We start from the raw sequence: 24,367 nt of genomic DNA, 5'->3' as shown, positions 1-24,367 counted from the left end.
AGATTTCTGCTATATAGCAACATGAATCAGCCACAGGTATACATATGTCCCCTCTCTCCTGAACCTCCTCCCATCTGCCTCCCCATTCTAGGTTGTCACAGAGCTCTGGGTTGAGTTCCCTGTGTCACATAGCAAATTTCCACCTGCTATCTATTTTACATTGGTAGTATGTATGTTTCTCTGCTGCCCTCTTAATTTGCCCCACCCTCTCTTCCCCCATTATGTCAAGGGTGTTCTCTATGTTTGCGTCTTCATTGCTACCCTGGAAATAGGTTCATCAGTATCATCTTTCTAGATTCTAATATTTGGAATACAATATTTTTTCTTTCTCTTTATTATTTCACTCTGTATAGTAGGCTCTAGGTTCACCCACCTCAGGGGAAGATCCCCTGGAGAAAGGAAAGGCCACCCACTCCAGTATTCTAGCCTGGAGAATTCCATAGACTGCATAGTCCATGGGGTCACAAAGAGTCGGACATGACCGAGTGAACTTCACTTTCACCCACCTCATTAGGACTGATTCAAATGCATTCTTTTTATAGCTGAGTAATATTCCATTGTATATATGTAACACAATTTCTGTATCCATTCATCTGTCGATGAACATCTAAGCTGCTTCTATGTCCTAGCTATTGTAAAAAGTGCTGCAGCCAACATTGGGGTACATATGTCTCTTTTAATTACGGTTTTCTCAGGGTATATGCACCTTAGTGGGATTGTTGGGTCATATGGTAGTTTTGTTCTTAGTTTTTTAAGGAATCTCTACACTGTTCTCCATAGTGGCTGTATTAATTTACATTCCTACCAACAGGGCAAGAGCATTCGCTTTTCTACACATCCTCTCCAGCATTTATTACTCTTGATCTCAAGTTGTTCTTGCTATGGAGGCAAGTACCACCAGTTGATCCACTGGAATTATTGATATGTCAGAGTTAGTTAGAAACCATCATCTAGTCATACTCCTTTCATTCCTGGTAATGAATCCTGGTAGACAAACATGAATCCATCTGATACAGAATGCCATTAAAGCTGAGTCAAAGAACAAACAAACAAACAAACATTATTTTTGATGAAATGACTCCTTTAAACTCTTGTATGTATTTGTTTTCCATGTAGGCTTTGTATTGAAACAAAATCATTTTAGTTTTGATAAGTGTTAAAGTAATTAAACAAGGAGGGTATCAGACTGGGATGGCTCTGGCAGCCTAGGTAAGCAAACTGAAACTGATGGAATTTTTACTCTACTTTTTCATAGACCCGAGTATAGGTACCATTATTCATGACGCATACCACCACTAATTTCCCAGCTTCCAGTTTTCTTGTTTTTGTGCTTTCCTTTCCATCCCATTCCTGGTGCTGAACCAATGCACCATCTGTAAAGCTGCAGACCGTCTGAGTCTTTCTGCCATCAGCTGTGGTCTCTTCAAATTTCTCTCCCAGTTTACAGGAAAACTGTATTGTTTTCAAAGTGCTCTCAGTTTTTATGCTGAGGTTTCTGCCATCAGAAGTGAGGATACCGTCTGGTTTGGCCATCGCACCCACTGTTCGCAGAGCCATCCCCAAAGTAATTAAACAAGGAGGGTATCAGACTGGGATGGCTCTGGCAGCCTAGGTAAGCAAACTGAAACTTAAGGTCACTGCACTTGAACCTGAGAAAACAAAGCTTAAAAACAGCCAGCAACAAACAGCCAACCAGGCTTTCCCAAATAAGGCAGCTTCTCAGGCGATAGCCAATCCAATAATTTGTTTGCTTTGTTTCTACATGTTCTCTACAAAAAACACAAAAACAAAGAAAAAAAAAAACCAAAAAAACACACAACTTTCCCTTATCTTCTGTCAACTGAGCATTCCTAACTACTTTCAGTATGGTGCCACCCTATTCAAATCAGTGTTTGCTCTTATAAAATTTAATTTGTCTCAGTTTACTTTTAATAGTGCAAACATCTAATGCTCTATTTCAGTCATACATAAGATGCTCCAGGCCCTGCTTGCATATGGACAATATCAGCATGCCCATCACCCAGAAGGGAGGATACCTTAATGTCCACATTTTCAGAACCTGGATGCTAGGTCTGGCTTGTACTGAACAGTGTGGCCTGGCCCTGCTGCTACTGGAATATCTTGGTGATTTCATTCTAAAATAGCTCTTCTAATTTTGCTGGTTCAGAAACAGAAAAGGAAGCTCAATGTAATGGAAGAAGTTTCAATTGAAAAAATTTTCTGCCAAATGTAGCAAGAGATGTGTGTCTGTCTGTACATGTATGTGTGTGTATGTATGTATGTGTAGACACACATTTGTATCCATTTTCAGCATCCACCTTACAAGTTACCTCTTCATTAAAGAGTATGATGTGTTCATCCTTTTATTCTTCCTATGGCCATTCCACAGCTGAGAACTCTGATGAAGATCACAGCAGGAATGGACAGGAATGGAGAGGCTGGCCAAGCTGCTGGGTTAACAAAAGGGCAGAAAGAAACCATTCTTGGCAGGGAAGGAGGATCAAAATCAAAATATTGCCAACTTAAGAGGAAAACAAACTGTCCATGCTAATACAGGTGATGAAGATGCTATTTTTGAAGACCTAGAACTTTAGCATATGCATAAGCAGGTGAGAGGGTAAGGGACCATTATCAAGAAGGCCACATTTTAGGGCAGATATGAGTGAACCAAAATTGTAAAGGACGCAGAAAAAAATCAGCTGGCTGAAGGCCTACAGGAATGAGAGAATTCCAGTGCTCACAAGCTCAAGGCTTCCTGCCCTCATCTCTCTAGGACAAGGTGACCTCCTGGCTCCTGAGAGAAGAGGGTTTGGAGGGGGCCTTGAGCTCACAGGCAACCTTCAAAGGGGATCAATGCTGCTGGTGGCGACTGCGTAGAAACGACACAGGGACGAGCGCCACGTGCTCTTCACAATCCTGTGGTTTTTCACTCAGTCCTGCCTGAGGAAAACCTCCCATGCATAGGTATCCTATAACACGAGCCAGAGCACTGAAAAGAATCTATCTTCTCAAATTTCTTAGTCCAGAAGGCTGAAACCAAGGTGTCTACAGGGCTATAGCCTCTTCAGAGGCTCTAGTGAAGAATGTGTTCCATGAATCTTCTAGGTTCTGTTGACTTCAGGCATTCACTGGTCTGTGGCTGCAGATTTTAATCTCTGTCTCTGTGGACACATTGCTTTTTCCTCTTCTGTGTGTCTTCTTCTCTGTGTGTCTACCTACCAACTCCCCCTGTTTCTCTCATATAAGGATGCATGTGATTATACCTAGGGCCTACCCTGAAAGCACAGGGTGATCGCTCCTCAAGAGCTTTCTCTTACTCACCTCGCATAGGAGGTACTAGTCACTCTTTTGCCACAAAAGGTAACATTCTCAGGTTCTAGGGATCAGGACAAGGATATATCTTTAAGGGCCATAAATCAGCCCCCTGCAGTACTTATCACATCAAACTGCCCACCCTGAGGGACCCAAACTGAAATTTCCCATTCAGACGTAGGGGCCCTGAGGGCTGGCCTGAGAAAGTTCACGCGTAAGATAAACATTAGCTGCCTTGACCCTTCTGATGCATTTGCGACTCAAAGACTGTGAGATGGGACCACACACAGTTCATGTCCTTCCATAGCCAATCTCCACATACGTTTCTCTGCCCTGTTCAGTATAAATCAGGATTCTTTTCAAATGTTATGCAATAAAACTTAAAAAAGAGAGAGGGAGATACAGGAAAGAGAAAGGGAAAGAGATATAGAAAAAATGTAAGCAGAACACAATATGACAGAAAAGAACATTTCTGATGTCCGAGAATGCAAATTATCTAAGGCTTTGATAACTCAAAGCTGTAAGAAAGCAGATTTGGGGAGATCCAAGCTTGCAGGTTCTCCCCAAGGGCTCCAGAAGCATAGGCTGCAGAAGCCTCCCCAGCAGCTGTAACAACTCGGGTCTCTGAGAATAAATGTCCAGCGGACACCAATGTGGACTCAAGGGAGCCTACCAAAAGTGAGAGGCCTCAGAGCATAATGGAAGAGGCTGGAGCAGCAATGGCTCCAAGGTACCAGGGCTGGGTAGCTATAGGACCTGCATGGTGGGAAATGAGAGAAAGGTGTGTCATTGCATCTAAGGATAAAACCATGAGCTCTACTGGGAATGTTGTCCCATGTTGTGTGTGGGATGTCCTGTTCTCTTAATGGAGTGGAGGCTGCTTATAGGAAGAACCCATGCCGCACTTTGCACTGGAAAGAGAAATTTGAGACCAGGAGATTTCAAGTAAGTGTGCAGGGTTCTAAGGGAAGAGAAGATGTGGTCACAGGAAAATAAAGGTTAGGTCTCATGATCTCATGTGATCCCTTTTCTCAAATGTTGCAGCATCTCAAAAGTCACTCACTGAACAGAAAGGCAATATTTGAAGCTGATTTATCCCTGAAACTACAGGAACTGAAAAAAATCACCAAAAATGGGAAAATTTCCCCAAATATGTTTAAATTGAGTGTGGCTTAAGCACTGTTACTGACTGTCACCATGGGGAAAATGGGCTTGAGAGGGTTTCTCTTTTCTGTTTTTGTATTTTGTATTTGTATTTGTCCCCTATAATGAAAAGGACATCTTTTGGGGGTGTTAATTCTAAAAGGTCTTGTAGGTCTTCATAGAACCATTCAACTTCAGCTTCTTCAGCATTACTGGTTGGGGCACAGACTTGGATTACTGTGATATTGAATGGTTTGCCTTGGAAATGAACAGAGATCATTCTGTCAATTCTGAGATTGCATCCAAGTACTGCATTCCAGACTCTTGTTGACCATGATGGTTACTCCATTTCTTCTAAGGGATTTCAAATCCTGGAAGATGATGCTGTGAAAGTGCTGCACTCAATATGCCAGCAAATCTGGACAACTCAGCAGTGGCCACAGGACTGGAAAAGGTCAGTTTTCATTCCAATCCTAAAGAAAGACAATGCCAAAGAATGCTCAAACTACTGCACAATCGCACTCATCTCACACGCTAGTAAAATTATGCTCAAAATTCTCCAAGCCAGGCTTCAGCAATATGTGAACTGTGAAATTCCAGATGTTCAAGCTGGTTTCAGAAAAGGCAGAGGAACCAGAGATCAAATTGCCAACATCCTCTGGATCATGGAAAAAAGAAGAGAGTTCTAGAAAAACATCTATTTCTGCTTTATTGACTATGCCAAAGCCTTTGACTGTGTGGCTCACAATTAACTGTGGAAAATTCTGAAAGAGATGGGAATACAGACCACCTGACCTGCCTCTTGAGAAACCTATATGCAGGTCAGGAAGCAACAGTTAGAACTGGACATGGAACAAAAGACTGGTTCCAAATAGGAAAAGGAGTACATCAAGGTATTGTCACCCTGCTTATTTAACTTATATGCAGAGTACATCATGAGAAACACTGGGCTGGATGAAGCCCAAGCTGGAATCAAGATTGCCAGGAGAAATACCAATAACCTCAGATATGCAGATGACACCACCCTTATGGCAGAAAGTGAAGGAGAACTAAAAAGCCTCTTGATGAAAGTGAAAGAGGAGAGTGAAAAAGTTGACTTAAAGCTCAACATTCAGAAAACGAAGATCATGGCATCTGGTCCCATCACTTCATGGCAAATAGATGGGGAAACAGTGTCAGACTTTATTTTATTTTTGGGGTCTCCAAAAATCACTGTAGACGGTGGTTGCAGCCATGAAATTAAAAGACCCTTATTCCTTGGAAGAAAAGTTATGACCAACCTAGAGAGCATATTAAAAAACAGAGACATTACTTTGCCAAGAAAGTTCCATCTAGTCAAGGCTATGGTTTTTCCAGTGGTCATGTATGGATGTGAGAGTTGGACTGTGAAAAAAGCTGAGCGCCGAAGAATTGATGCTTTTGAACTGTGGAGCTGGAGAAGACTCTTGAGATTCCCTTGGACTGCAAGGAGATCCAACCAGTCCTTCCTAAAGGAGATCAGCCCTGGGTGTTCTTTGGAATGATGCTAAAGCTGAAACTCCAGTAATTTGGCCACCTCATGAGAAGAGTTGACTCATTGGAAAGGACTCTGATGCTGGAAGGGAATGGGGGCAGGAGGAGAAGGGGAGGACAGAAGATGAGATGGCTGGATGGCATCACAGACTCTATGGACATGAGTCTGAGTGAACTCCGGGAGCTAGTGATGGACAGGGAGGCCTGGCATGCTGCAATTCATGGGGTTGCAAAGAGTCGGACACGACTGAGCGACTGAACTGAACTGACTTGTATTTGCATTCTGTTTTTGTATTTTTCTGTTTCTGCCTTTAGTTGCTGCTTTCATGTGGAGTTCTTTCACAGTGATGGCGTGGCTTGTGACCTTTTTATATGTCTTTCCAACTTCTCAAAGCGTGAAATTGTGGAGCAAGGGTAGGGACAGTTTGGAGTGTCAGAAGTCCTGACTTGCAAGGGTTGGAGGAGCCATGTCCTCTTAAAGTGCTCTAGGCTGGGTTGCTGAAGAAGGACTCGGGCTCCACAAGATGTCAGTGACACCTTTCTGGCTCAGTCTGAGCAGAATCAGAAAATGAAAAATGAGATCAGGAAAAGTTAAAATTTTCAGTCTTGAATTACTACAGGGCATTGGGGACTTCATTTTTAGACTGTTTGTTTTGTGAATTCAGTTCTCTGAAGGATATAAGAAAAGTGATTTATTTTACACTTGTGTAGCTTTCTTGGCTTTTGTTTTGAGCATGGGGGTTTGGCTCTCAAACCCTTTACATGTTGGAGCTAAAACAGGAAGTATTATTTTTAGATTATCCAAATATTATCTTTCCTGTAAACATAGTAAAGAAATAAGCAGTGGGCAGAGTAGATAATTACAGCAGTCCTCTCAGATGTATTCTCAATAAAATTTTTCTAAAGACTAGATTCAGGAATTAGGTGGATAATAAGGCTTCTGCTTATAGGTAAAATGGAGTAGGTTACAGAAAGCCATGGCTTCCACTATAGTAATTAGAAAAGCCAGAAAAAGTTAATCAAGATTATATTTTAATCCTATCAGAGTACGGTAGGCACTGAAAACAAGGTAAACTGAATTCTATGAACACATTATAAATAATGCTTCCAATATCTAGTTACTGATAAATATTTGTTCCTTTGGGGGACATTGCCAATTCTGGGGTTAAGACTGACCTCAGTGCAGCAGAGGAAATATGCTGGAGAGAAAAAAAAAAAAAAACCTGGCAAAATATTTCGAGTCACTAGGGATGGTGTGACAAGTGGAAAATTGAAGTTTTTCACACGGAAAGCACTGAAGTGATAGTTCTTCACAGTATCCTGAGTGGGAGAACTGCAAGAAGGTATAACAATCTCTGGAAAGTGTACACCTGAAATATTAACTGTCCATTCAGCAACGACAAGAGTAATTTACTGTGGAGTTTATGCATGTAACAACAGCAAGATATAAAGCAGGAGGAGAACAAGTGGAGTGAAACTCTAGTGAGATTTGTGCATTGCTCGGCAAGTAGTCAAGTATTAGCTTATGGTGCAAAATAATAAGGCAATAACGCTGTGTATGATAATCCACAGGAAAATCACCAAAAGGATAGTGTTCAAGTGTCTGACTATCAAATAGATAACATAGAAATAAATATGATTAATCCAAAATAAGGCAGGGAAGAAGGAATATGTAAAAGAGAATGGAATTGATTTAAAAAATTAAAAAGCTATATTTGAACCAGTTATATTAATAATTAAATTGAATGTATATGAACTAAACTTTTCAACAGAAGTCTAACTCAAGAACACATAGCTGTTAAATGATAGAGCTGTAAATCCAATGTAGATTGTCACATTAGATATTCAAAAGAGCCAAACATACGCCAATAAAAGAGAAACATTCTAACTATAAGGACAGAAGTAGGTGAATGCAACATGATGGGAAGGCATATATAATGAGAGTACTATATGAAAAAAGCTGATGAGGGCCCTTTCATTAAACTAACATTGCTAGGAATAAAGAGGATATTTCAAAATGAAAAGAGGAATAAGGACATAAAAGAATAGTGATCCTAAATTTTTAGGTGACTATTAATATGGTTTCAATATAGAGAGAACAAGAAATGGCAGAAATAAATGAGAAACAAATACACAATCATAGTTGGATATTTTAGTGTACATTTTTTAGAAACTGATTTAAATGGCCACATTTAGTAAGATGTTATAAATATCAAGCTTAACATCCTGGCCTGATGTTATGCCTATCAGCTAAAGAAACCACGTGATTTAACATGCACATAACACACATACCATTCAGTTCAGTTCAATTCAGTTGCTCAGTTGTGTCTGACTTTTTGCGACCCCATGAACCGCAGCACGCGAGGCCTCCCTGTCCATCACCAACTCCCGGCGTCCACCCAAACTCATGTCTATAGAGTCAGTGATGCCATCCAGCCATCTCATCCTCGGTCATCCCCTTTTCCTCCTGCCTTCAATCTTTCCCAGCATCAGGGTCTTTTCAAATGAGTCAGCTCTTCACATCAGGTGGCCAAAGTATTGGAGTTTCAGTTTCAACTTCAGTCCTTCCAATGAATACCCAGAACTGAGCTCCTTTAGAATGGACTGGCTGGATCCCCTTGCATTCCAAGGGACTCTCAAGAGTCTTCTCCAACACCACAGTTCAAAAGCATCAATTCTTCTGCACTCAGCTTTCTTTATAGTCCAACTGTCACATCCATACATGACCATTGGAAAACCATAACCTTGACTAGATGGGCCTTTCTGGACAAAGTAATGTCTCTGCTTTTCAATATGCTGTCTAGGTTGGCCATAACTTTCCTCCCAAGGAGTAAGCATCTTTTAATTTCATGCTTGCAGTCACCATCTGCAGTGATTTTGAAGCCCATAAAAATAAAGTCAGCCACTGTTTCCGCTGTTTCCCAATCTATTTCCCATGAAGTAATGGGACCACATGCCATGATCTTCATTTTCTGAATGTTGAGCTTTAAGCCAACTTTTTAACTCTCCTCTTTCACTTTCATCAAGAAGCTCTTTAGTTCTTCTTCACTTTCTGCCATAAGAGTGGTGTCATCTGCATATCTGAGGTTATTGATATTTCTCCCGGCAATCTTGATTCCAGCTTGTGTTTCTTCCAGCCCAGCATTTCTCATAATGTACTCTGCGTATAAGTTAAATAAGCAGGGTGACAATATACAGCCTTGACATACTCCTTTTCCTACTTGGAAACAGTCTGTTGTTCCATGTCCAGTTTTAACTGTTGCTTCCTGACCTGCATATAGGTTTCTCAAGAGGCAGGTCAGGTAGTCTGGTATTCAGAATTTTCCACAGTTAATTGTGATCCACACAGTCAAAGGCTTTGGCATAGTCAATAAAGCAGAAGTAGATGTTTTTCTGAAACTCTCTTGCTTTTTCAATGATGCAGCAGATGTTGGCAATTTGATCTCTGGTTCCTCTACCTTTTCTAAAACCAGCTTGAACATCTGGAAGTTCAGGGTTCACGTACTGCTGAAGCCTGGCTTGGAGAATTTTAATCAACACTTACTAGTGTGTGAGATGAGTACAGTTGTGCGGTAGTTTGAGCATTCTTTGGCATTGCCTTTCTTTGGGATTGGAATGAAAACTGACCTTTTCCAGTTCTGTGGCCACTGCTGAGTTTTCCAAATTTGCTGGCATATTGAGTGCAGCACTTTCACAGCATCATCTTTGAGGATTTGAAATAGCTCAACTGGAATGCCATCACCTCCACTAGTTTTGTTTGTAGTGATGCTTTCTAAGGCCCACTTGACTTCACATTCCAGGATGTCTGGCTCTAGGTGAGTGATCACACTATCGTGATTATCTGGTCATATTTAACCACAAATTGTGCAATAAAAGCAAGTCTTAACAAATTTTAAAGGACTGAATTTATTCAAAGTATGTTTCTGGCCACAGCAGAATAAAACTGTAAATCATTTACACGACGGTAACTTTAAAACTACCAAGTATCTTGGAATTAAACAGCACACTTTTAAATTAATTTATAAATAAGCCATGAGTCAAAGAAGAAATTACAATGAAAATTATAAAGTATGTTGAATTGAATGATGTGAAAAACGCTGTATATGAAAACCCATGGAATACAGCTAAAGCAAACAGTGGAAAATTTATAACTTTAAATGAATATATTAGAAAAGAAGAAACATAGAAAATTAATTGTCAATGTTAAATAATTAAGTTAGAAAAGAGAAGGACATATTTGATATGAGGAGAGATCACAGGAAATGTAAAGCTACAGACAAATATGAAGGAAATTGATCATAGAGGTTAATAGAGAAAAGCAATATTAAAAAGTATAGCTTTTGAAAAATATTAATAAAATTAACAAATTACCCCCCATCAAGACTTACTAAGAAAAAAAGAAGGTACAAATAACCGTGAAAAATACAATGGAGACATCACTGCAGATCCTACTTACTTTGAAAACAAATAGGGAAATTTGGGGAACAATGTTATGCCTACACAGTCAGCAATTCAGATGAAATACACAAATTAACTGAGAAAGCACAATTTGCCAAAACTGCCCAAGAGACATAGAAATCATAAATAGATCTAAATCTTAAGAAAATAAAATCTGAAATTAAAACTCACAGAAACGGCCAAAGTTAAAAGGACTAAAAATGTTAACTCTTTTACAAATATGCAGGGCAACCAGAACTGACACGCCTTGTTGGTAGGAGTGTAAATTCATACGATCATTTTGGAAAACTGGCAGGATCTACTGAAGTTACTTACACAATGCTTACTCCATGACCCACCAGTTCTACTTCCTGTTAGAGAGCCAAGAGAAACTAATGCATACCTACCAAAAGACAGATACAGAAATATTCATCTGGCTTTTCTCTTGACAGAAACTGGAAGCAGTCCAATTGTCCATTAGCAATACAATGAATACACTGAGATACACTCATATGGTGGAATCCTACAGGACAGTGAAAATGAAAACTCTCCTGCTACATGTTAACAGCAGGAATGAGTCTCACAGACTTAATTTTGAATGGAAAACAGCAAGACATAAAACTGTATGCATAGTCTGATTCCATCTATCTGAAGTTTATACACTTCATTCCACCTATATGAAATATCATACACAAAATTAAAGTATGATACTAGAGCTCAGAATAGTATTTACCTTTGGGGATGTCAATTAGAAGGGGTTATGAAGGGGCTTTTAAGATGCTGGAAATGTTCTGTATCTTGATTTGGAAGGTAGTTATATAGGTGCATATTTAGGTGAGCATTCATTAATCGATTCATTTGATATTTTTGCTATTGACGTAGTGTAGCAGTTCCTTAAAAAGAAAATAAAATATAGTTTAGAAAGAAAGCAACAAAATAGATAATACCTGAGACTAACAGAAAAGCTAAGGAAATTAGGCTGGAAAGATGTCATTAAGGTTAGCCCTCAACCCAAGGAGAAAGAAAGGTTCCATAGAACATAGGTGTTTAGAGTAAATATAAAAATAAATCCATTTTATTTGTTTTAACCTTAGATAACTCTCAAAAATGAACAGCCTAATTAAATTAGATACTTAATGTATAATCTTACACGTAATGTCTGAATCACAGTAAACATTTTTAAATATGTTATTAGTACTCCCACTATTACTGCTGTTGCTACTATCACTATTATTTTGTCGTTACTGAAGTGATTATTATTCGTGATTGGGTCTACACCACTGTAAGTCTCTTCACACTTTTCACTTCCACGTCACATCATTCTCAATCCATTCTTCTCATTGTCTCTGTTTCCCCATAAAAGAGCAACTCAGTACAGGGTGTTTGAAATTGACATAGATTTATCCTCCAAACCAGGTTGCGGGCCCACGAGATGAGTAACAGGACAGGAGGACTTGAGGCTCATGCCCCCTCAGATGGAGAATTCGCAGACAGTCAAGTAGGAGGCGGAGCAAGCGATGTCATTCCATGCGCCGTCCGACAGGAGGGTCACACAGTGCTCCCCAGGAGAAGCATTGTTAGGCTCGCCGTCATTCCAGTTTTGGTAGGTCACCCTCCTTCCTGTCAGATCCATAAACTGGCCTTCAGTCTCCTGATCTGTGATGCCCAGGAAAGCCTCTTCAGTGACGAAATCCTTGAGGGCCCTGTTTTCTTCAGCATTCATAGGGGTGGCCACACGGCCCTGGAACTGTGCACACAGAGTCTTTACTTCATTAAAAGGCATCTTTTTACCGTTGGTAAAAAATATCTTCTTCCCAACTTTTTTGCCCAGAGAGAAGATTAGCCCTAAAATGGGAAAATATAGGGGACACGGTTTGTCTCTAAGTCCAGCCCAAGATATTTTTCTGGATGAAAGTTTCTATAGTACAGATGCCGCATAAAATATGGTATGTCCAGTTACATTTGAATTATAGAAAAGCAGTGGGATTTTAAAAAAAAATTTAGTATAAAGATCTCATATGCAGTTTTTAGGACATACATATACCAAAAAAAAAAAAAAGAAAAAAATCCTGTTGTTTACCTGAAATTCAGATTTAACTCAGTAACCTTTTTTTGGTTAAATCTAGCAGCCCTAATCTGAACAGATGAACTGGAACAAAGGCCTTTGTCTCTTTGGACCATATTCTAGAATACACATAATTTGGAATTCTAAGTTTTACCCCAATATTAACATAAATAAATGTAAATTTCTTAGAATATTTGTCTCAGGGCAAGCAACAGGTTAAGCCCCACTGCCAGTTCTCAGCACCAGCATAACAAAGGGAAAGAGGTGTTGGTCCCATTTTCAGTGGCCTCTATGTACACTGTGTACTGTAACATGAAGAAGCAGAATCAGGGTCTCTGGTATTAGCAGGCATGGATGCTCACTTGGTCAGTCGTGTCTGACTCTTTGAGGCCCCATGGATAGCAACCCTCCGGGCTCCTCTGTCCATGGAATTTTCCAGGCAAGAATACTGAAATGGGTTGCCATTTCCTACTCCAGGGGATCTTCCCAACCCAGGGATCAAACCTGCGTCGCCTACATCTCCTGCACTGGCACCTGGGTGCCAACTGGCACTGAGCCACCAGGGTAGCCCTCTCTGGTACCAGACTGACTTCAGTTTATAAGTGGCTCTGCTACTCATTAGTTCTATGCGTTTGAGCAAATTATGTACTTTGTCTTTGCCTTCATTTCTACCAAAAGTTGTTGTGAAGATTTCATGAAATCAGAATATGAATAGACACCTATCCAGGTACTAGAAAATTAAATATATTCAATAAATGTTGTCTTTCACTTTACCAAACTTCAGCTGCCTGAAAAGAGAGAAGGCTTACAGTTTTTGATCTGGTTCAATTCAGATCGTAGAGCTGCTGTTTCTGAAGTAGCCAGTCTAATATAGTCACCTAGAAAATTAAGTGAAAGAGTGTTGTTAAGAAGTTATCTTAGAACTATAAGGGGGTAGGGTACCTTTTGAAACTAAAAAAAATTAAATTAAATTAAAAGTTTATTTTATATTGATATTTGTTCTTTGGAAAAAAAAGAAAAATATCAAGAAGCAAAAAGAAGGAAAATTGTCTTTATTTCCATCTAACCCAAAACATGACTCTTCCTCTGTTGAATGTATGTAAAGACACTTTATAGACACATACATCCGCACACACACGCACATACACACACTCCCTGTTGATCTGTTAATAGCATTATAGCTCTCCACATGCCAAGCTACTCACTAATTGTTTTATTTCTCCAAACAAATAGCTCTATCATGGACAAAATTGTGGAATAAACTAATTGAAGAATGATTATGAGCTGGTGAATATTGACTATAAAGTCTACAGAGTTTCATGTTTGGGCATGTCTTGGTTTTGTTCATTTTGTTGTTTGTTTTTCCCTGAGTTTGTCCTGTTAATCAGTAAACTAGGATTTCTGTGAGTTGTCCATTATCCATGGGGGAGGGCATGAGACAAGCTATGTGTAGCTGATGGCAAAAATGACCTCGATATGATACAGCTTCTCTTAGGAAATGGAGTCTATTCCCCACTCCTTGAATCTGAGCTGGCCTTGTGACTTGTGTTGATCAATACAACGTGGTGGAAGCAATAGTGTATGTATCCCAAGCCTTAAGGGGCCTTAAACCTTCCGCTCTTCCTTTTCTTGTGAATCCTGTAATCACCTCTGTGTGATTAAGGCCAGGTGAGTCAACTGGAGGAGGAGAGACCCGTGGCTCAGTCGCCTTCATCACTCCAGCTCATGGGTGCACAATAGCCAGCGTGTAAGTGAGACCATGGGCCACCAGTTGACACATGAGTGAGTCCAGCTGAGACCAGCAAAGAAATTATTTGATTCATAGAATTTTGATTTAAATAAATGGCTGTGTGTTGTTTCTCATGAAGTAAGAGATAATTGACATACTATGTATCTACCGCTCTTGCTGGAGGCTCAGATCCTCCAGCAGGCATCTCACAAGGGTTTGGCTCCGAACAGTTTGTGACTCTGTATTCAGGAATTGGTAGGAATGCCTGAGGCTCTAAGTAACCTACAGAAGCTGGAGGCGGCTTAGTCAGGAAGCAGAGTTGGGCATCTCCCCAGGAAGCAGCAGAAGGGGCATGTCCCACATGATACTTGAGCCCACAGACCCCAGGGGACTTCAGCCTGGACCTTGCTAAAGTAAACTCCTTACCCATATTTTCTCCAGGGTCTCCTTTTTGGCCTGTTGGTCCTGGTATCCCAGGGATCCCTGGTGTTCCCTGAGGCCCCATCTTTCCAGGAGGGCCCTGCGAGCCTCTGAGTCCTTGACCTGTTGGAGGAAAAAGGAAACATGACTCATTATTTGTGTTCCTTTTCTATTTCTCAAAAAATATGATGCCCAATCCCTTCCCAGGGGAAAGGAGACACTGAGCTAGGGCTAACTTTTCTGAGCTGCTGTTTGTAAGGACCATAGAAGAAAAGCCTCCTAAGTCCCATGGGATGGTCTGCCTTGAGGGTCAACTCCCTGAGCCTGCAGGACCACCAAGTGTTAGCAGTTCCTGTGTGAGAGTCTGGGATGCCAGAATCAGAGCCGTGTCTCTGTTTCAAATGATAATATGTAGTTAAGAGTAATACAAGTGGCATAAATGCATTACCCTCCTCCCAATCCAGGCGGTTTCCTTTGGGAGATGAAGAGTCGCAGAGAAAGAACAGCCCAAACTGTACCTGGTTCTCCCTTTTCTCCCTTGGCACCATCACGCCCATCTTTGCCTGGGAGGCCGTTGATGCCTGCAGGACCACAGGCAATCACAGGGCAGGTCTTCCGGATAGTCTCACAGTTCTCTGCTTCTGTGTCTGCACAAGATGCTGTCATCACAGTCAGGAGAAGAAAAGGAAATGACGGAAACAGCGACATGGTCCTCACCTTGGTGTAAGAAAAGTCAAGGAAGGTGATCTCATCTTGTTCTCTTTATCTACACATATTTAGTGAGCTTATAACCTATACTGGGCACATGTGATGTAGAGATGGATAATCCATTCCTGGCCTCCAAACTGGGAATTTGGAAATGTATTAATAAATCCTTCAATGACACTGGTTAATTAATACTTCAACAAAGGTAGGCATAAATAACTGCATTGTTGAGAGGAAGGAGCCACCGGTGTCTGTCCTCTGGTGTTACTGCAGAAATCTCTGATTATGTTCTCTGTGTCCTTTGCAAGAGCAAATAGGCATACTCATGGCCAGAGACTCATGCCTGCTGGCTTAGGGAGTAATCATAAATGGAGACCTAGCTTGCTCTTGCACTTCTCCCACTTGGGCCCTACTGCCACCTGCATCCCATCCTTATATCTGGATAGTCCTTTGCCCTCAGTGTCAAGATAACCAACATCTACTCAGTGGCAGGCACTGAGCTGCAAGCTAATGATCCAGAGAGGAAGAGTCACTGCTAGTTACTAACCCAGCCACAATTAACTTGAGTTTGCTTTCTCTTGATGTTTCTTTCTCACTGGAAGAAAGACTTGCCAGGGGGAGAATTTTCTCTGGAAATTATTCACTCTCTTAGCCCAGGCAGGATGCTAGATCCCTCTCTATTTCCTGACAGGTGTTCTGTGTGTCTTATATGTCGAGATCACTGGCAATGTTCCTTGAATACCCGTCTCATTTTTTAATCCTAACATTTCATCTGATCTTCAAAGTTCTTTTCTAGATGTCCCTCCCCAAGGAAACCTCAGCATCCCAGGACCCAAGGTCTTGGCTCTCTTTGAAAACAAAGGTACAGTCTCATTTGCAAATGTTTAGGTGAATCCAGGAAAGTTCCAGATGCCCCAGCATAAACAGAAAAATAGACACTCCAGCATGGATTCTACTTGCCCTCTCCTCACCTCCCTCCAAGATCAAGTCCAAGCCCTAACTATATGACCCAGGACCCCAGATCCATTTACCAAAGTACTCACCAGGGCTTCTGCAGATCAGGGATACAGTCACAAGGAAACTGGCCCTCCAGCAGGGTGCTGGCAGATGCCTTAGGGTAAGAGAGGAGGCTGGGCTTGGTAATACAAGGTCCACTCAGCCTGGTGGACAGGGACCACATGGGCCTGCCTGGCCTTCAACCCCAGATTAATAAATAATTCTTAAGGGGATTTCCCAGGGCTTCTGATACAGTGCTGGGTGGCAGTTTTCTTCAATACTGCACGATCCCCACTTCAGATTGTCAGTATTTGACAGTTCTCATTTCTGGGCCAACATGAGTTGGTTCACATGGTTAACTGTGTTCAAGATTCATGTCTTCAGCAGAGAAACATAAAGATACCTATGAACGCACTCATGCTTGCGCCTACTAACCACACGCACACACGTGCAGATGTGCACAGACACACCCATGAAGGTGCACAAACACCCTGCTGCTTTTGACACACCAAGACCACGCCTGTCTCAGGCTCTGGACTTGGTCTTCACCCAGCCTGAATGTCCTCTCTGTCATGTCACTGGCTGGCTCCTTCTCTTCTATTGAAATGTTCCTGCCTCAGAGAACCCTGTGTTGACTACTTTAAGTGATCCTGCTCTCTATCATCTTAACTTTATTTCCTTTAATATTTCTTATATTCCATGATGTTATATTCTATCCATTTAGTTTACTTTTCTAGCTTTTATTCTGGTAAGTATAAACAACATAAAATTTTACCGTTTTGACCATTATTAGGTGTACAATTTGGCAGCATTAAGTACAATCACATGGTTGTACAGCCTTCACCACTACCTATCTCGAGAATGTTTTCATTATCCCAAATTGAAACTCTGTACCTATTAAACAGTAATTCCCTATTTCCAACCCCAAGGTCAGCCCCAGCCCTTAGTGACTGCTGTTTTATTTTTGTCTCTATGAGCTTAACTGCTCTTGGTGTCTTATATAAATGGAATCATACAGGATTTGTCTTTTTGTGACTGACTTATTTCACTTAGGTTCATGCCTTCAAGGTTCATCCATGTTATGACATGTATCAGAATTTCCTTCCTAAGTTTAAAAATTAAATATGTGTACATAACACATTTTGGAAACTTCATTTTTTATAGCAAATAAAAAAAAGGCCCTGGAAATTACCCAGTTATCCTTCAATAAGCAAATGGATAAATAAACCATGGAAAATTCACAGGAAAATAAGCAGCAATTAATACAATAACTTGGATGAATTTCAAGGACATTATGTTAAGTAAAACCAATATAAACCTGGAAGCTTACAGACTGTATTATTTTTTTCATATAATATTCTTAAAATGGCGAAATTAAATAAGGGAGACCATATCAGCAGTTGGCAGGGAATAGGGCTTCAGGGAGAAGATAAAGATGCCGAACAAGAAAGTTTCACTGTGGGTGAGGGAATAGTTCTGTGTCTTAACTGTGATGATTAGACAAACCTATCACTGCAATAGCATTTCATAGAACTAAACACCAAGAAAAAAGGAATTCAGGTAAATAATGGTTAAATGCAAGTAAAACCCATATTGTATTGTTTTGATGTCAGCTCGCAGGTTTTGGTACTTGTACTCTGATATGTTAGATCCTACCATTGGTGAATGATGGAGGAAGAGTACCCGAGACTTTTCATTATGATTTCAAGTTGTCTATGAGACTAAAATGATTTCACATGAAAAAGTTTCCAGAGGGAGTCTTAAGGAAGTTGTGGGTGATCTAAAGACTATCCTTGCTCCAGTCAGTGTTTTGTCCAAACTTCCCAATGGGAAGAGTCTGTGCAATGGCTTGAAAGTGAGAAAAAGTGGGCCAGGTCCCCAAGGATAATACCAGTTAGTCTGATTGGTCTTAGAGTGTGAAAGGCAAATGGTGAGAGATAAGGCATAAGCCGATTGATGATGTGACTTACAAACTGTGTAAGACTCTGGACCTCCAGCCAAAGGTCATTAGAGGAATTCCAATAGGAGAGGAAGGATCACAGCTGAATGTTTCAAATCTTGTTTTGGCTAAAATGTGGAGGATGATTGGAGGGCATGAAACTGGAAAAAAGATGACCTGCAAGGAGGTACTTTGCTGTCGTTGTTGTTCAGTTGCCCAGTCGTGTCCAGCTCCTTGTGACCCCGTGGACTGCACCATGCCAGGCCTCCCCGTCCCTCACCATCCCCCAGAGTTTGCCAAGTTCATGTTCATTGCCTCGGTGATGCCATTCTTACCACCATCTAAATGACAGATGATGGTGGCCAGAATCAGGGTGAAAGAAATTAGATCAAGAAACTAGATACATTTGAGAAACATCCACAATGTATAATTGACAGAGCTTAGGAACTGGTTGAGTGTGAAGTAGTGAGCAGAAAAAGAAATTTGGGCACACAAGTTTCTGACTTGAATGTCTGAGTGCCATTCTACTGACTGAAGGAGATAGAATGGATACCTTGTAAGTGGATGGCTTGAATTATCTGCCAGTGGTCAAGAAGGATGGAGCAATAACTGTGAAGCAGCACTTATTCAATTCTGGACATTTCTAATAGAGCTGTCATAAAATGCCCTGTTAGCTTAGGGTGGTGAGGGAACCCATCAGAAGAGTTTGAAATAGAGGTAGCAGAGCCATGTGGTGAGGGTGCGGTAGAGGCCTCCGAACACCACAAGAAATATGGATGAGGCTCTCCCCTTCCCCCCCGCCCAGCAGATCCTTCCAACCAGCCTGTCCTTGGCTTATGGAAGGTCTCCTTTCCTTACTTCCTGCTGACCCATTCCACAGACCTGGAAAAATGTCCAGGGTGGTAAAGAGCCGGATGCCTGAAGCAAAGGGCAGAGACTAAGAGACCCAGAGCTTAAAACAGTCTGCTGGCAACTTTTTATGTGTCTCCCTTATTCTTCAGCATCCAGACTTTCCCCTGTTCCTACTCCAAAGTGGCAGGAGGTTGAATGAGGTAGAGGACTCCAGGTCGGACTGGAAGTACTGGGTTTGATTACTGTATTTGTTTATATTGAACACTTGGTCCAGAGGTCATGAAGTTTCCTGGAACTGAGCTGGGAAGGGGTAGACATCTGGATGAGAGTCAGTCTGAAAGTTGAGCCACTGTTCTGGCTACAGAGTCTCATCTCATTTCCACAGTCTCCAGGAGGCCTTTCCTATCAGGAGATGCCCTCTCCACCTCCTTCAGTCCCATTATCCAGTCTGCACTTGGCTTCATAGATAAGGTCACTGTATGTATTTGTTCTGGACCTTAGGTCCTTCCCAGCACTGCCTCTGCCCTGGCACCTCCACCAGACAATGGGGCTGCCTCTTTGATCTCTAGAAGGACTTCCTGCCCTTCCGCTCCTGTCCCTAGTGGGATGGAATCCCAGCTCTGCCACTTCCTGGCTATGTGACCTTGGCCAAGTTCCATCTCCTTCAGATCCCGTTTCTTCATCTGTGAACCAGGACAACACTGCCATGCCTGTGCCATGGTGTGCGGTCTCCTGATCCACACTCAGAAGGCTTGACATGCAACTCATCACACCAGTCTGCTAAAGACCAGGCCTTCATTGCCTTCAGAATGGTGGCACAATAGTCTTCTTACTGGGGGAAGCAGTGTTCTTGGGCAACCCCATCTGAAAACAGTAAGTATGAGATTTGGAACTAGAAGATTTGGTTTGGGCTCATGATTGTGCGTTTAAGTCAGACCACATATCCTTTCTGAGCCTTGAATTTTGGCCAGGGGCACAGTTGCAGCAGGCATGGAGCATGCTTCTCCACGATTTTAGGAGCCATGCCTGAGGGAGGGGCATGAGGAGGAGAAATTAGGGCAGGGTTGCAGGCAAAATAGTCTGAGATCCAGAATTCCCTCAGAGAGGGCTACAGGATCACAGAGCCCTCTCCGTGTGATCAAGTTGGGCTTGTGCTCACTGACTCAAGGAGGGACTGCCTGCTGGGGCCTTTGCAGGGGCAGAGATCCCAGGATATTCTCAAGTCAAGCTGTGTCTGGAAAAAGAGGGTCCCGTTTTCTTTCACCTTCTCTCTAGTGCCCCCTATTGTGAAAGCTGTTAGTACTCACTTTATTTCATTTTTTTAGTTTTATTGATTATAGTTGATTTACAATATTGTGTTAATTTCAGATGTACAGCAAAGTGATTCAATTATATATATATATATATATATATACACACCTATATTCATTTTTTTCAGATTATTTTCATATAGGTTATCATAGAATACTAAATAGTGTTCTCTGTGCTATGCAGTGGGTCCTTTAGGTTATCTATCTTATATATAGTAATGTATATATGTTAATCCCAAGTTCCTGATCTATCCCTTCTGCCCACCCATATTTTCCCTTTGGTACCCATAAGCTTGTTTTCAATAACTGCAAGTCTGTTTCTGTTTCTTGGTTAAGTTCATTCCTACCATTAAAAAAAATCAGATTCTACACATACGTGATGTCATATGATATTCGTCTTTGACTTACTTCACTTAGGATGCTAATCTCGAGGCCCATCCATACAGCGGCACGTGGCGTGGTTTCATTCTCTTTTATGGCTGAGCAATGTCCTATTGCATGTATGTACCACAGCTGCTTTATCCGTTCAATCTCTGTTCATGGACATTTAGGTGCCTTCCATGTCTTGGTTCTTGTAAACAGTGCTGCAGTGAACACTGGGGTGCGTATATCTTCTCTAATTACGATCTTCTTTGAATATATACTCAGGAGTGGGATTGCTGGATCATATGGTAGTTCTGTTTTTAGTTTTTTAGTGGTTGTACCAATTTACATTTGTGATCATGCTCACTTTAAAAGAGAAATGCTTAAAGGAATTTTGTGGCTTGTCACAGAGGATGTGTGGAAGAGTAAATCTGTTGCCAGGAGTCTTTGGTAACTGGCTCGGTAGGTATATCTGCATGCCCATGTTTGCACACAAGGAGTCCACGAATGCCCCAAGTGGGCCCTTCATCAGCATCAGTAGCATCAGGGATTCCTCTAGGTAAGCCTCATGGAGACCTGAAAGCCCTGGAGTGAAGAGGGGTGGGTGGGCCTGGCTGCTTCTGGGTTCTGAGGCTGCCTATCTCTGCACTCACACAGGGAAGCCCATGAGACGACACAGAAAACAGGCAACACGGCATCTATAGCCTTGTAAAAACCGTCTGAAACAATCTCTGTTGTCACCTTTATCTTGGGCTTCTAGTATCCAGAAATGTGAGAAAATAAGTTTATGTTGTTTAAGTCACCCATTCAGTGATATCTTATTATGGCAGGCCAAGCAGACTAATAACCCTCTTAGGTCAGAGGAACCTAGACAGCATATTAGAAAGCAGAGACATGACTTTGCCAACAAAGGTCCATCTAGTCAAGGCTATGGTTTTTCCAGTAGTCATGTATGGATGTGAGCATTGGACTATAAAGAAAGCTAAGCAACAAAGAATTGATGGTTTTGAACTGTGGTGTTGGAAAAGACTCTTGAGAGTCCCTTGGACTGCAAGGAGATCCAACCATCCATCCTAAAGGAGATCAGTCCTGAGTGTTCTTTGGAAGGACTGATGCTGAAGCTGAAACTCTAATACTTTGGCCGCCTGATGCAAAGACCTGATTCATTGGAAAAGACCCTGATGCTGGGAAAGATTGAAGGCGGGAGGAGAAGGGGACGACAGAGGGTGAGATGGTTGGATGGCATCCCTGACTCAATGGACATGAGTTTGAGTAAACTCTGGGAGTTGGTGATGGACAGAGAGGCCTGGCGTGTTGCGGTCCATGGGGTCGCAAAGAGTCAGACATGAACTGAATTGAACTGAACTGAGGTCAGAGGAACCCAACCAGTTTACATGATCACTTGTCTTGAATGGGAGTCTGGGGATGCAGGTGAGACTGTCCTGGACAGGAAGATCCATAAGGAGGAGAGTTGCTGGGCAGCAGAATGGGAGAGAGAGAGGAGTAAGAAAGACATTCTCTGCTAGAAGGGCCAAGGAAACGCTAGTTCCATCCAGGGATGGCTGAACTAGATACCAGCTGCCCCTCCTCCGCACTCCTTCCAGTGCCTAATCACCAGCCCCTAAGGCAGGAGGGAGGGCAAGGAAGGGGCCATACACACATCTGATTCTACTCCATTCTGACCTGAGCATTGTGACTCAGGCAAATCCTCTCACCCTGTAAGTCTCAGTCCTCAAGCTGTTAAATGGACATAAGAAAAATACTTAGAGCTAGAAATATGTTGAGGGATGAACAGAGCGTTGGATTCATATGAGACCCCTAGTCCTTGAGAAAATAACTTCCCTGGCAGAAAGAGGACCGGGAACGAGAGCTTCCTGCCCTAGGTAGGGGAACAGACTCACGGGAAACCTCAAGTAACCAGGACTGACACCCGGCCCTCTGGCTGACTCCCCTGTTTAAAGATTCAGGATGGTGGGGAGGGGGATTCTGGCCTTTCAGCCGCTTTGCGTGGCTTCCAAGAAGTTTCCCAGAGGATCATCCTCCACAAAGTGAGGTCCCAGAGAGAAATTGCAGGTTAGTCCTGCCATCTAGTGACGTAACTCAGAATTGCAGGGGGCCAAAGGCTACACACATCCCCATACTTGTTGACTCTTCTGTACCTGACTTCCTTGAGGCTGCTGTGCGTCAGGCCCTGGGATAAGAACTGAAAAACTTAAAAGAGCATAACTGCCCTATTCTGAATACTATGTGATATTTTTAAGTAGGGGGTTTTGTTGTTATACCCTTTCTGAGAGCCAAAGGCCTCATCTCTTGTCTGTCTTCTGCTTATTACACATAACTTCTCTGTTACCAGTATCAATAAATATGTATCATATACAATATATGTGAGTAAAATTTATCTTCTCAAGATTTCTCTTTTCTGTAAGTTTAGAAATATACGTTCAAAGTAAGCAAGGGCTTTTGACCCTTGCCCCTCAGAGTTTTAAGTTATTTTCTGATATAACTTATATTATCCAACTTCCCAGATTTCTTGTATCTCAGTATGGTATAGTGCTTTGAATTTGCAAAGTTACAAAAATTCACAGACAAAAAAGGCAGGAGTTTGTGAAGCTGTATATATGGGGAGTTGCTGAATATAGCAACAGTATCTTAGAAGTATTCACTGGGACTATTAAAAAAATAAAAATTACACATATATTCACAGTGTCTTTAGTTTTGTAGCACTGCATTAAGATTTAAGAATCACATAAAAAAGAAAACAAAGTTAAACATTCCTTACCCTATGACCCAAGGTTCAGTCTAGTGTTTTCCTTGAAGTCTCCCTACCAGTATTTTTTTCTTCTCTCTCTCTTTAACCAGACTTCAAAAAGTCATGTCAATTTTTCCTTTTCAGCAACTCATATATGCTTTCTAAGTGTTGTTTCCACAGCCATAAGCACTATCACCTCAACCCTGGATGTTCAAAGTAATCCAAGACCTCTGCTAGTTACCCCTCACTCCTTATTGCTATCTATTCTGCTTACTACTGGATGAATCTCCTTAATATATGACTTTTACAGCATCATTATTATAAAGCAGTGTAAACTAAAAATACACTTTTTCTCAAGATCTTCCACAATCTACTCTGAATTAACTTTCCTCCTGTATTGGTTGCAACTCCACACTGAAAGTGATCATTCCAGCAGGATGGCCTATTTAGACTCCCATGTACTGAGCACTGGATGTTTTTATTTCTCCAGGATCTAGTCCTTCCTGCTAATAGTAGATGACATTCTCTTTTCCCTGATGAATCTTTTCCATGGACTGCTACCCCTTTACTCTATGAGAAGTGGAACTATATTTGTGTTCAGCACATATATTATAGTTTTTAGATCACCATGATTGTTTCAATGATGGGTGATTCACTTAGGAAGAGTTGATGAGTCACTCTTAAGATTTGCTCCATGGACTCAGGAAAAGAGTATAAGGGAAGGACAGGCTTGGGATTGATAATAGCTATCCTTTCTGCTGCTCATAAAACACCTATTTGAGAATGAAGTCAATGTATTTAAGAGCCCAGAGATTGGAAGAGAGTTCTGACTCTT

General features: G+C 41.5%; 2 protein-coding genes across 2 annotated transcripts; both read right to left on the bottom strand.

Moving 5' to 3' along the window:
• Positions 1 to 1,063: 1,063 nt before the first annotated feature.
• LOC132658403 (fatty acid-binding protein 5-like) lies at positions 1,064 to 1,548 on the bottom strand. The gene has a single exon (XM_060404609.1). The coding sequence runs from the start codon at positions 1,531 to 1,533 to the stop codon at positions 1,237 to 1,239; it is 297 nt and encodes a 98-aa protein (XP_060260592.1). The 5' UTR covers positions 1,534 to 1,548; the 3' UTR covers positions 1,064 to 1,236.
• An 8,306-nt stretch (positions 1,549 to 9,854) lies between these two features.
• MBL2 (mannose binding lectin 2) lies at positions 9,855 to 16,442 on the bottom strand. The gene is made up of 5 exons (XM_004019999.5): positions 16,367 to 16,442; positions 15,137 to 15,335; positions 14,625 to 14,741; positions 13,279 to 13,347; positions 9,855 to 12,249 (listed from the first exon to the last, which is right to left on the bottom strand). Exons 2-5 carry the CDS (start codon positions 15,324 to 15,326, stop codon positions 11,876 to 11,878), a joined length of 750 nt encoding a protein of 249 aa, XP_004020048.2. The 5' UTR covers positions 15,327 to 15,335; positions 16,367 to 16,442; the 3' UTR covers positions 9,855 to 11,875.
• Between the last annotated feature and the right edge of the window lie 7,925 nt (positions 16,443 to 24,367).

The sequence above is a fragment of the Ovis aries genome, chromosome 22, assembly GCF_016772045.2.
Source record: "Ovis aries strain OAR_USU_Benz2616 breed Rambouillet chromosome 22, ARS-UI_Ramb_v3.0, whole genome shotgun sequence".
Classification (NCBI taxonomy): domain Eukaryota; kingdom Metazoa; phylum Chordata; class Mammalia; order Artiodactyla; family Bovidae; genus Ovis; species Ovis aries.
The sequence above is the reverse complement of the archived record's forward strand: the minus strand, read 5'-3'. Positions and strand labels throughout refer to the sequence as shown.

Excerpts from the sequence above, each read along its gene's own strand:
- LOC132658403 (XM_060404609.1), bottom strand. The coding sequence starts at position 1,533 with ATGGCCAAACCAGACGGTATCCTCACTTCTGATGGCAGAAACCTCAGC.
- MBL2 (XM_004019999.5), bottom strand. The coding sequence starts at position 15,326 with ATGTCGCTGTTTCCGTCATTTCCTTTTCTTCTCCTGACTGTGATGACA. Across the intron at positions 14,742-15,136 it reads GGGAGAAAAGGGAGAACCAG|GTCAAGGACTCAGAGGCTCG; the intron begins GTACAGTTTGGG and ends TTCCTCCAACAG. Across the intron at positions 13,348-14,624 it reads AGACCCTGGAGAAAATATGG|GTGACTATATTAGACTGGCT; the intron begins GTAAGGAGTTTA and ends TTAATTTTCTAG.